Raw genomic sequence first — 13529 nt, 5'->3', positions numbered from 1 at the left:
GATACTCTCGAGTACGGCTTTCAATCCTGTACCTTACACAATTGTTTAGATAATAAAGGATTACCTGGAGAGTGGATGCAGGCAGGACAGGGCGCAACACTGGTGGTTAGAGCCACAGGGTTGGCTGATGCCCCTCCCACAGCCCCTTCAGTCTCTCGGCCATTTCCTGATCGGGCGGCCGTACGCCCACTCTGCTTCAAGAGTCTCAGGATATCCTTTTTGATGGAATCCATCTGACCGTATGCCCTTGCCGTTTCTCGTTTTCTGTCCTCTCGCAACTCATACCTGCAACAAACTCTGTCCATTGGTAACCTGAAACTGAAGTGTGTGCTGTCTTTTATAGATAGATATTATTTGCTGAATGATACATAATTGTTCAAATTGTGATGAGATTTTCATCATAATACAAATGTTTCATGTTACCTATATTCCTTTTCCAAAAGCAAGCCCAAAGAAGGCATATACACTAAACCTTATTTGTCAGTGATGCTTTCAGGAAAATCTCTTAAACAATGAAATAGAAATTAGGGAAGCATTGCTTATATTTCTAATTCTTCACATTTGTTCACTCGTATCTCAATAAAGCTTTTGTACATAAATAACATTCCTAAGTACAATATTACACTCCCATCACTTCTAAGCACATGTATATTGTGTATAGTATATTTATTCACTTGCAAATGATGAAGACGAGAGGAGATATTACCATTTGTTTCGTAACTGGAAGTATCTTTGGACATGGCAGAAATTGCAGAATGTTTAGGAGGTGCAAATTGACACAAGTTGGCTTTGCTCTCGACTCATAACTGGGGATCCTGGGTTCGATTCTCAGGAGGGACAGAAATGGGGCACATTTCCTTTCAACTAATGCTTCTGTTCACCTACCAGTAAATAGGTACCTAGGAGTTGTGGGGTTGCAGCCTTTGGAGGGTCAGTAGTTTGATCTTGGTGGACCTCGATACAAGCCTGAAGTACATGTACAGTATACACAGGCTTTGTAACCATGACAAAACAAACTATTACATTATTATTATTATAAAGTGTGTGAAGCACACAAATTGCCATGCATGCTTACAAATCAGCAAACCAACATCACCAAGCACAGGACACTTGCCCAACAGCCTAGAATGCTACCCAGGGAACTGAGGCAAAACCCTAGGACATCGCTCAGAGATCCAGTACATACCCCAATGATCCAGGAAACATTCCTAGTGATCTGGAGAAATGCCCCATATGATTTAAAGAAATCCTGGTTTTGGTAGGTAAGTGGGGGTCTTGGAAGCCAAGCACATTCCTTAGGTTTACTGGTGCCCAAACAGGGACAAATGAAAGCTCACAACTCCCTAGGACCCAACTGCAGAGAACGGGCAATCAGGGAGAATTGTAGCGCCAGCCAAACATGTAAGCTGGAGGCCCACCTCAATGCGCCAGGTAGGTTGTGCGAATCAAAGTGCACCCCACCAGCAATAAACACTCCCAACCTGAGAAAAGACAGGCTAGTCCAAGCCAGCCAGCTTACCTGAAGGGCGAGGGTTACCACAAGGGAGGTGACCCCTAAAGGAGCATATTCCCAAACACACCAGGGAAGAGAACCCTGACTGTGCAAGGATGGCACCTAAGGAGCACCCAGGAAAGGTAACCCTGATCACTTGCAGCTCCTAGCACACTAAATGCCTGCCTCACACTACACAAATGCGTTCACAAACAGCCTCAAAGGCAAACACCACCTTACGTAAAACAGGAGATTGGAACCAAAGCGAATTGAGAGGGTGACCTGGCACTGGATACATTAGTATAAGAACTAATGGAGGAGCAGCTGGCTGACCTGGCCTGCCTCCCTCTTCCACACATACAAGGGAGGGAGGTGGGGCGAACTAGCTTGTACAAGTTTTCACAATTTTTTGTATTGTTTGTTTACTTTGTTGGGGAAGTTCTTATGGCAGTTTTGAGGCCGCGGTCTCATTTCTAGCCAAGCAGTAGTCTGTTTTGTTTCACTGAGTTTCTGAGTGCCTTGCTTTGGTGGTGGCAGACATGAATAACCTTACATAAAAGGTTTTCATAGTGCCACTGCTCCCTGTGCCTCTCTGAGGGGGCCAGATTCTAGCTCGTGGTCCCCGGTAGGCCAATAAGAACTCAGTGACTGATGGCACCTAGTAGTATGGCATTATTTAGTGTAGTAGCTTCAGGAAGCCAGACGGCGCTCCCCTCCAGAAAACAATTTTGACAGTCTCACACAAGAGGGTGTTTTGGAAACTGGAATGTGCTGGAGGGGTGACAGGCATACTGTTGACATGGATGAAAAAATTGACAGAGATAAGGGTGGTAATCAGGGGCAATGTATCAGGCTGGAGAAGTGTTACTAGCAGAGTACACAGGGTTCAGCTCTTTCACCAGTAGTGTTCGTTATCTAAACAATTTACCAGAAGAAACACTAAACATATGAATACTGTGTGTTTGCTGATGATGCTAAACTTCTAGGGAAGATAAGAGACTTAGACAGTTGTCATGCCTTTCAAGATGACCTGGGAAAAATAAGTGTATGGAGCAACACTTGGCAAATGGGATTCAATATAAATAAATGCCATGTTATGGAATGTGGAATAGGAGAAAAGTAGGCCCCACACACATTACATATTATGTGGAATTTGTTAACTATGCCCTGTTCTTTAATTTACAGGTTTCAAGAATTCCTCTTTGTCAATTTTGTCAATTCCTGTTACTATTTTGTATTTAGTGATCATATTGCCTCTTCCTCCTGTGTGTGTGTGTGTGTGTGTGTGTGTAATTACCTAAGTACAGTATAGTTACAGGATGAGAGCTACGCTTGTGGTGGCCCGTCTTCCAAGCACTCTGTCATAACGCTTTGAAATTACTGACGGTTTTGGCCTCCACCACCCTCTCACCTAACTTGTTCCAACCGTCTACCACTTTGTTTGCGAAAGAAAGAGGCCCACCACTAATACTAGGCTCAACCTGCGAAGCGTGGCCGTGCAGGACCCTCGAATGTGTGTATGTAATTACCTAAGTGTAATTACCTAAGTGTAGTTACAGGATGAGAGCTACGCTCGTGGTGTCCCGTCTTCCCAGCACTCTTTGTCATATAACGCTTTGAAACTACTGACGGTCTTGGCCTCCACCACCTTCTCACTTAACTTGTTCCAACCGTCTACCACTCTATTTGCGAAGGTGAATTTTCTTATATTTCTTTGGCATCTGTGTTTAGCTAGTTTAAATCTATGACCTCTTGTTCTTGAAATTCCAGGTCTCAGGAAGTCTTCCCTGTCGATTTTATCAATTCCTGTTACTATTTTGTATGTAGTGATCATATCACCTCTTTTTCTTCTGTCTTCTAGTTTTGGCATATTTAATGCTTCTAACCTCTCCTCGTAGCTCTTGCCCTTCAGTTCTGGGAGCCACTTAGTAGCATGTCTTTGCACCTTTTCCAGTTTTTTGATGTGCTTCTTAAGATATGGGCACCACACAACAGCTGCATATTCTAGCTTTGGCCTAACAAAAGTCATGAACAATTTCTTTAGTATATCGCCATCCATGTATTTAAATGCAAATGTGTGTGTGTGTGTGTGTACATATGTACACATATGCTGTATAAGGTTTATTTTACATAAAAGTGGGGTTGCATGTTTTATATCATGCCTAAATGTAAGTCCTTAAAAATGGGAAACTGAAACTACAAGTTGTAGCCTTAATCACCTAGAAGCAGTGTGTCATAGTGGTAACACAAGTGCCCTTTGTCTCATAAAGGATTTGGTCTGAATTTGAGTCTTGGCCAAGAGGATTGTCTAAGTACCAATCCTTAACTGTTTGCCCCTGTTCACCCAGCAGTAATTAGGTCCCTGGTTGTTAATATATTGGTGGGGGTCATGTTCCAGGAAAAAGTTCTGGGTAAGGCTAACCATGGGCTATGAAAAGAAAAAGCTCTCAGCCTACTAACTGGAGTCAGAAGGCATCTGTTTCTGTACCTCCTGTGTAATGGAAAAACAAAAGTGAGAAGATAGCAGCATATCCCCAAGCTGAGAAGATAGCAGCATATCACCAAGCTAAGAGGATAGCAGCACATCCTAAGCTAAGAAGGAAGCAGAGCACCTGAGCTTATGATAAAAGAAAGCAGAACACCTGAACTTATGATAAAAGAAAGCAGCACATCCTAAACTAAAAAAAAAAAAAAAGAGTGATAGGAATGAAGCACACCTGAGACTGGAGATGTCCTGCTTGATCTCTAGAAGATCATCCTCATTCACTCCATCTTGGCGATGTTGCTTCTTGGTCTGGTGTATATAGCGCGAGACCAGACGACGCATCACCTCCGCATACCTGTTTGACTGGCTCATCCGACCAGGAGGCGCCCCTCCCTGCACCACAAGGCATCAAGGATGTGAAAGGAAGGAGAAAGTATATACTTATTGTGGGAGATGCTGCATGAGGTGTCTGTCTATATGTGTGTGATGATTATTGACTTAGTTATAGGAAGAAAGCCATGCGCATTGGTGTCCTATATTGGATCAAAATTAGTTTTGCAACTTGCAATGATTTTTAGCACATATTCCTACTTGAATTCATTCCACCAACTTGCTGATCTATTAGGAAATATAATGCAGTACTGTGTAGTACTATTTTGTGGTCCTTTGCACATTTCATCTACTTAACTCTGATTTTCAAAAACCTCCTCCCAGTCTATCTTTTTATCATGTATGTTGTGTCCCCAGTGTTTTATTCTGTCTTCCCCCTTTGGCCACATGCAACACTTTTAAAGTTTTCCTCATAGTTCATATTATTCCATATTGCTTTTCTATGTTTCTTAACCCTTCAATAGTGCATGTAGTATTCACAGATTAAATATGAATAAAATGGCATAATGAAATGCCTCTTTCTATCAGAGCCCCGGTAGCTCCCTGAAGCTATTTTTTTTTTATGCAGGTGGGTACAGGAACAGATGACTGCTGGCTCCTGTTAGCAGGCTGAGAGCTTTCCCATCCTTTAGCTCATGGTAAGCCTTACTCACTAGTTTCCCTCAAATATGACCCACCAATCATTTAACAACCAGGTATCCAATCACTGCTGGGTGAACAGAGGGGGTAGTTAAGGATTCGCAGCTAGTCAATCCTCCCTGACCAGGATACGAACCTAGGCCAAATCACTTGCGAAGCACAGGGGGTGTGTGTGTTACCACTACACCATGGGGACTGTCTTCCTCAGATTACTCCATATTAAAAGGTTACATCAGTCATGGAAGGTGTGTTTGGTCACTGGAGACCAGAGCCAGAACCTGGCTCCTTCACAGAGCTGCAGGAAGCAAGTGACATTTCACCACCCCTCTGGGAACACATCCAGAAAGTCAGTGAAGCTGTTCAGAAAACTGGAGGGTTCACAGAAAATGAAGCCTTGAAACAGCCAAACAACTCTGCAAATAATTCACATAGAAGAGGGGAGACTTATTCCAATGAGTTTGAAACCCTTTAGCACCATCAGGCAGCCTGGCCCAAGTTCACAGCTGGCTCCCCTGACCAGCTAGTTTTGGAGCTGGTGAACAGGCCACCAATGAACCGACAAACCTAGAGAGAAGGGCAGGAATCAGGGAGCCACTGGATCTCAATCATAAAGAGGCTTTTCATTACATTCAATGCTGTGTTTCTGGGGAAACTCCCTGGTGGTTCCCTCAAGCTAACTAACCACAGAGAACAAAACTGGCCCTTTCCAGGGAGAAGAGAAACTGGACTGGTTGCACAAAGCAACACATGACCAACTGGGACCAGTAACATTGACTAACACTAACAGTCTGCCAGAACCCTATTAGAATGCTAAAATCCTTGAGCCTGAAATTCAGCCCAGGAAATGTTGGAGAAGACTGTGGCCAAAGCTGCATATTTGCAAACATTATGGGCCCAAGGGTAGACTGCAGGCTAGCTTTATGGTCCAGCTGGAGGGGTGGCCCCCACCGGGGCCAAAAGAACAACCCCCACCACCAAAGAGGAGCTTGAAACTCCCCAACCCTGCAGTCGGTGGAGAAAAAAAACAAAACCTTAAGAAAGATATCAAAAGCCGAAGGGGAACTGTAAATCGAGGCAAGGATAGATAAACAAAAACCTGGTAAAAAAACCAGGATGGCACAGAAAGAGCATGAGCCAGCTGAAGGTGAAGAAACGCACAAGACAACTTGCAAAACAGTGCTGTGGAGGTGTTGACACCACACCAAAACAATAGTGACTTTGCCAATGCTGAACGATAAGAGGTTTCAGTTTTGAAAGTCATTTTACAGCATGTCTTTCTAGTTAATTGATGTGCTTCTTGAGATATGAGCACCATACAACTATTGTACTGCATATTCCATGTTTTGGTTTCACAAGTCATGAACAGTTTCTTTAGTGCAGTACTTCTCCATCTAGGTACAGTATTTAAAAGCAATTCTGAAGTCTGCAAGCATAGCAAAGGCCCTTCTTACAATGCCCTTGATGTGATCCTCTGACAGTTTACTATCTAGAACCACCGTTAGATTTCTTTTCTTTGGTCAAATTCTTGAATATTTTTTCATATAATTTGTAGGTTGCATGTGACTGATTATCCCTATTACACATTGCATAATATGACATTTATTCATATTGAGTTCCATCTGCCAGGTAGTGCTCCATTCATTTATTTTGTCAGGTCATCTTAAAGGGCATGACAGTCATCTAAGTCTTTTATTTTTACTAAAAACTTAGTATCATCAATAAACATGTTCATATAATTTTGTATCCCCCTCCTGTATATTATCCCCCTGTATATTTGTATGATAGGGAGCCGGTCAGCTGAGCGGACAGCACACTGGACTTGTGATCCTGTGGTCCTGGGTTCGATCCCCGGTGCCGGCGAGAAACACTGGGCAGAGTTTCTTTCACCCTATGCCCCTATTACCTAGCAGTAAAATAGGTACCTGGATGTTAGTCAGCTGTCACGGGCTGCTTCCTGGGGGTGGAGGCCTGGTCGAGGACCGGGCCGCGGGGACACTAAAAATCTCCGAAATCATCTCAAGATAACCTCAAGATAACCCTCTGGTAGAGCATTTATATATGGACATTGAACATTACTGGTACTAGAACTGAACCTTGTAGTACTCTGCAAGTAAAAAAAATTTCAATCTGATACACTGCTTCCAATTACCACCCTCATTTGTCTGTCAGAAAATTTTCGTCCATTTCAGAAATCTGCCTGTAATTACCTAAGTGTAGTTACAGGATGAGAGCTACGCTCGTGGTGTCCCGTCTTCCCAGCACTCTAACTGTCATCCCTCTAGCATGTTTTAACTCCCTGAAAATTCTCTTGCATGCATATCTGTCAACCCGTCAATCTTTGCTCTAAGATCTATGTGGCTCTATTATAAAAGTGAAGTAGATTTGGTACACAGGATCTCGTTTCCAAAAGCCATACTGTTTGTTGTATTATGTCACTTCTTTTCCAATATTTCAGTTTCAGTGATAAAGGTCTACAGTTTAGAGCAAGGATTCTTAACCTGTTTCCCTCCACTCACTCTTTGAGGTATCCCCATAATGATAAACAGAAAATAACTAAGTAACATTCAGTTGCATATATTTGTAAGTAGCATCAATAAATGGAAACAATGACTATTTACTGTGTTTCCAAAAACATAAACAACAACTGAAAAGAAATTTATAGAACAATTTCACATTCTTCATCTGCGGTTGTTTAGTATAAATTTTCAAGCAAACTACAAAACTACATAATTAAGTATTTTTTAGAAAATATTTCACACAAATTGCAGCAAAACTAAGGGAAAAGTTAGCTATTATCTTAACTTGTTTTAAAATATTACTTATAAGGCCTCAACTGCAAAGTGAATTATTGAGATGGCGGGTGCTGCTTTGATGTACTGCACTAGCCTCGGAAGCTGAGGAACAATTTTGACTAACGCATGTCAAATGTCGGCTTCCACATTGTTGAGATTAAAATAATTTAGACTGCACGAGAAAATTTTTTGAAAGTCTAGATTCACACAAATATTTAGTCAGAGAAAAGTAAATAAGAGCGACAAATAAATATGAAAATATCAGTATTTATAATATGCTATAAATCCACTTCAGACACATTGGGAAAATATATCTCTGGAGTAGTTCATTTTGCAATGAGAAAAGATGTTCCACTATTAAATTTGGCACCAGTTCTGCATTAGAGGTATCCTGCATGTCGGCAAGTGTCTCAAACATTTACAGTCTCCGTGGTGTAGTGGTAAGACACTCACCTGGCGTTCCGCGAGCGCTTTGTCATGGGTTCGTATCCTGGCCGGGGAGGATTTACTGGGCGCAAATCCTTAACTGTAGCCTCTGTTTAACGCAACAGTAAAATGTGTATTTGGTTGTAACAACAATTCTTCGCGGCGGAGATCGTATTCCTGGGACCTGCCCGAAACGCTACACGTACTAGTAGCTGTACAAGAATGTAACGTCAAAATTTCCCTTGCTCACTATTGTCTACCATAATTCTAGTGGTTTCATTAGAAAACTCTTCCGTTTATCAACAAAGTTGGTGAGAAATGACATCGGCCCATTGTAAAGATTTGTTGAGAGTATTTATGCTAGTAAATATATAAGCAAGATGGGGAAGATGAGTAACCTACTTTTGATCACAAATTTGGCACGATACAACTCAGATTTCTTTTTGATATTACAGCTTCTTTTCTTGACATTACTGAGCAGCTTATTTTTACTGACGAACATTTTAGCACCACATTAAACATGGTAATATAAATATGCCCTCAAAATATTGCTGAAATACTGCCAGACACCACCTTGACCCCTAACAAGGCCAGGTGCCCTTAGCCCTTTATAAACCCTTGGTGTACCCCCCCCCCTTATAAACCCCCTGGTGTACCCCCCTTATAAACCCTTGGTGTAGCTCCGTATAAACCCTCTGATGTAGCCCCTTATAAACCCCTGGTATACCACCCAAGGGTACACATACTTCATGTTGAAAACCCCAATTGAGAAGGGGGTCTTCTCCATTACCATTTTTGTAGATTGAAACTCTCAACTTTTTCATTATATCGGCAAGGTTTCCTTTATGTAAGCATGTCTGAAAAATTTATTTGTAGCAGAATGCTCAGCTCAGGCGTGCATTTCCTCAGTACCTAGAGTGAGCCTCCATATAGCTGGCCCAACTGCTTTGTTTCTGCCTAGTATCTTGAGCAGCTTTTCTACCTTGACTGTAGAGAATTTTTTGGTACTATTTTATGCTCTAAAGTCTGTATTATGTCCTATATTCTGAAAACTTCTTTTTGCACAAACACACTTTGGAGCTGTTCATTTGGTGTTTCGCACATTTACTTTACAGTCTCTGAATCTGTTTCCCAATTTTAACCTCTTGATTTTATCCTTCACATGCAAATTACTTTTTATGAATTATGTAATAGGCCTGGTTCTGTTTTACATTTGTCCACTATCCCTCTCTCAAAGTTCCTTTCTGCCACTTTTCTCACTGTTATGTAGCCATTCCCTCCTTGTTTGGATTGATAATATATTTGTGTGTTAGGCCTCTTCCTATATAATGTGTGTGTGTGTGTATGACAGAGGGAGAAAGTAATAATGTATATAGATATCAATACATTACAGCAAATTTTAAATTTGAATATGAATAATACAAACTTAACTAGAATTATAACAATTCTAATAACTAAAATTGAACAGTAGAAAATTTTTCTACTGTATGTAGAAAAAGTAACCAGATACCAAGCTGCTACATTCTTGCATCTCATGCCTTATTCAACTCATATAAGAAAATTGCTATACCCTGTACCTAAACTGTACTAAAAATTTTGATGTATGTACACTGACCTGTAAGGTGCCTTTCTCCATAGTGAAGCTCCTTCTCTTGTCAGAGCGTCTGCGATTTCTCCGGTAACAAATGTACTGGAGACAGTTCTTGACGGTTCTCATAAAGTAGAAAATGGCCTTGGGGCTAATGATGAGGTTGAAAGGTGCGGGCAGGGTGGAACCTGGGTCGAAGTAACTCATCCACAGTTTAGAGCGAGCAAACTTCCATTCCTGATCAGCATGGTCCTGCACAGTGTATTCAGGTGATAGTTGTCACCATATTAATAATGGGATGAAACATAAACATAGGTCAATAATTTAAGTGTTCAAAGCTTTTACGTCTGATATTAGAGCTATTATTACCCTTGATGCAGTGGTGTTAATGCAGGGGAATTTTTTTAATTATTGATATGATTAGTTAATTTCTGTATTTAATTTTTGCTGCAAATATAAAATTGCATGATTTACAGAAATTTCAAGATATATGGTACATTGTTCTTTTAAGTCTGAGATAGTGTGATGACGTAAAACCTTGATTACACGTCAACACCCGGTACTCTGAGTTAGCCAGTGGATAATTATGCTCCCCGAGCATTAAATATCATCCTGTAACTACATTTAGGTAGATATCTTCATTGTGCCATTGCATATAAAGTTCAATTTTTTTATGTTTCTCATTATTAGGGCCCACAGTTGATAATTTTTAGTAACTTAAATGTAGAGAATTGTGTTTTACAATTTGAGCAACTATCATATACAGTACTACTGTATCTTCAATGCAAATAATAACCCACGTATTTCAAAAACAGGATTTTGGGACCGAAATATTCAGTCTACGTTTCCTTGTATTTTCATAATAGTGGGTTATTATTTTCATGGATTAGCGGGCTATTGCACTTCATTCTCGTATTTAATGCATGTACTTACAGTTTGGTGTAAAGGTAAGGTAACAATCAGGAGAAAACACCAAGCCAATACGACTATACGACTATACAGTGCTTGGAAGGGATCAGGTTAAGGATTAAGGATGGGACTGGGGTAAGGAATGGTGCCCAAACACTTTGACGGTCAGAGATTGAATGCCAATCTGCATGAAGTGAGACCATAGCTCTACCGTGCAGACCAAGTAGTTGGACAGCTTGGAGCAAAATGTGTGAGGCTAGGATGACCTTTGATTAATGGTTACAAGCTTATCAGTCTCTAGAACTGCTTAGTAGTTTATAATAGTTCATAAACATGTAGTTAGTTATATATAAAATGTGTATATAGTGTTATAATAGCAAAAACAGAGTGTTTCATTAACTAAAGACTATAATAGTAGGAGCAAATGAGTGACATGAATGTATGTGTGTGTGTATTGATGTTCTGCATGTTTTTAAAGAAATTTCTCAAATTATACACTATTACATAATATAACTGCAAGAAACCAGTGAAAAAAAAAAGTCGGTGACGCTGAAATAAATTGGGATAAATATAGTCGCAGCAACCTCCATTGCCCACCGGGCCCAGGCGACTTGCACATAACAATGAATAAGTTACAATGATAGTTATGATGTGTACTGCTATGATCTTTATGAAAGTTCTTACACTTTTTAATGCTGAAAACCAATTTCCAGTCTTTTGACCATTTGTTGTGAAGTTCAAGTAGATTGCTCTGCAAAGCCTTAATGTTAGTTTCACTTCCCAAAGATCTTTGTCACCTGCATCAATGTATATTACAAAAAGAAGTTGGCCTCAAGATAGATCTTTACCGTTTTCCATTCAAGATTTTTCCATTCAGATTCATTTCCATTTAGGATGATCCTTTACTATCTTTGTTTAATCATTGTCTAATCCATTCAAGCATTAAGCTGTTTATTCAATGTTACCTTGCAATGATTTCGGGGCTGAACATCCCCGCGGCCCGGTCCTCGACCAGGCCTCCTAATGTGCTTGCTATTTCTGTGCCATTCTTTCATGTGATACCATATCAAAGGCTTCCTCTAATGACTGGCTTACATTACCATAAGTAAGTAATTATCGAAAGGAGGCGCCAAGCCAGGGAGACTATGTAGCTACATTACCATAAGAAGGCAAGGTGATCCAAGAGCTGATAAATTTTAAACTCAAAATAAATCAACATTGCGAATTGTGTTGTTATCTCTGTCTTCAGGAGTGTCAAGCATTAGGGATCCTCTCGGACTTAGGTTCGAACCCTCATCACGGCCCTTGTGGATTTGTTCATTTGATGAACAAAATCACGCTATTGTGATTTCTGTGTGTAATTTGTTCATGGGGGCTGACATTGACCTGTGGTTTGCTAACTTACTGCAGAGTACCAGGGTATTGAAGTGTGGGGAACAGTAGGGAAGAGAGGCCTTCACCTTTGCCAGTAGAGGGCAAAAATGTATCTACAGGAACAAAATTATGAACTTAACTTTAAGAATTCAATTTCAATAAAAATCAACTTCTAAATAAAAATGTATTGCTATACTACAATATGAGAACAACACAAAAAATTAAAGAAAAAACTACTGAAGAGACTTTGAGAGAAAAAATGAAATCCATGCTAGTCAAAAGCTACAGGCAAGCAACGCATATGTCATACATCCTTCAACCAAGCATCCAACAGAGACATTATGAGAGTGAAGAACTAAGATGTGACAGCTAAATAAGAGGACAATGAAGATAAGAAGAAAGAGCTGGAGCAGGAGGACTTAGAAGAAAGAGCTGGAGCAGGAGGACTTAGAAGAAAGAGCTGGAGCAGGAGGACTTAGAAGAAAGAGCTGGAGCAGGAGGACTTAGAAGAAAGAGCTGGAGCAGGAGGACTTAGAAGAAAGAGCTGGAGCAGGAGGACTTAGAAGAAAGAGCTGGAGCAGGAGGACTTAGAAGAAAGAGCTGGAGCAGGAGGACTTAGAAGAAAGAGCTGGAGCAGGAGGACTTAGAAGAAAGAGCTGGAGCAGGAGGACTTAGAAGAAAGAGCTGGAGCAGGAGGACTTAGAAGAAAGAGCTGGAGCAGGAGGACTTAGAAGAAAGAGCTGGAGCAGGAGGACTTAGAAGAAAGAGCTGGAGCAGGAGGACTTAGAAGAAAGAGCTGGAGCAGGAGGACTTAGAAGAAAGAGCTGGAGCAGGAGGACTTAGAAGAAAGAGCTGGAGCAGGAGGACTTAGAAGAAAGAGCTGGAGCAGGAGGACTTAGAAGAAAGAGCTGGAGCAGGAGGACTTAGAAGAAAGAGCTGGAGCAGGAGGACTTAGAAGAAAGAGCTGGAGCAGGAGGACTTAGAAGAAAGAGCTGGAGCAGGAGGACTTAGAAGAAAGAGCTGGAGCAGGAGGACTTAGAAGAAAGAGCTGGAGCAGGAGGACTTAGAAGAAAGAGCTGGAGCAGGAGGACTTAGAAGAAAGAGCTGGAGCAGGAGGACTTAGAAGAAAGAGCTGGAGCAGGAGGACTTAGAAGAAAGAGCTGGAGCAGGAGGACTTAGAAGAAGTGGAGGCATAGGAAAGGAAGACAGTGCATGAAAGTGAGGCACAAAGCAATTCACTACAGCAAGCAGGACGAACAATGATTTACGAGACTGTAGGCTGCAGGACAGGATTGTGAGCTGCAAGATAACTCACAATACAAAAGGATCAACACCTCTTGTTACTGAGTCATGGACATTAAGGAATTACCCTCCATGGAGCCTCCTTCATAGTGATAGATGATGTGAAGAGGTTGAATATGGCATTTACTCTGT

At 41.1% G+C, this 13529-nt stretch overlaps 1 protein-coding gene across 3 annotated transcripts in view; it reads right to left on the bottom strand.

The window, feature by feature from the left end:
* LOC123745556 (transient-receptor-potential-like protein) overlaps nucleotides 1-13529 on the bottom strand; it is a 129076-nt gene that overhangs the window by 14450 nt on the left and 101097 nt on the right. For all 3 annotated transcript variants that reach the window (XM_069312053.1, XM_069312055.1, XM_069312054.1), the window contains 3 exons: nucleotides 9840-10064; nucleotides 4210-4370; nucleotides 65-285 (listed from right to left, as the gene is read on the bottom strand). In XM_069312053.1, coding sequence (XP_069168154.1) covers nucleotides 65-285; nucleotides 4210-4370; nucleotides 9840-10064 — 607 coding nt within the window. The remainder of the gene's footprint in view (nucleotides 1-64; nucleotides 286-4209; nucleotides 4371-9839; nucleotides 10065-13529) is intronic.

This window comes from Procambarus clarkii, chromosome 71 (genome assembly GCF_040958095.1).
Source record: "Procambarus clarkii isolate CNS0578487 chromosome 71, FALCON_Pclarkii_2.0, whole genome shotgun sequence".
In the NCBI taxonomy this organism is placed as follows: Eukaryota; Metazoa; Arthropoda; class Malacostraca; order Decapoda; family Cambaridae; genus Procambarus; species Procambarus clarkii.
Note: the sequence above shows the minus strand (reverse complement) of the source record. Positions and strands in the feature narration are given on the sequence as shown.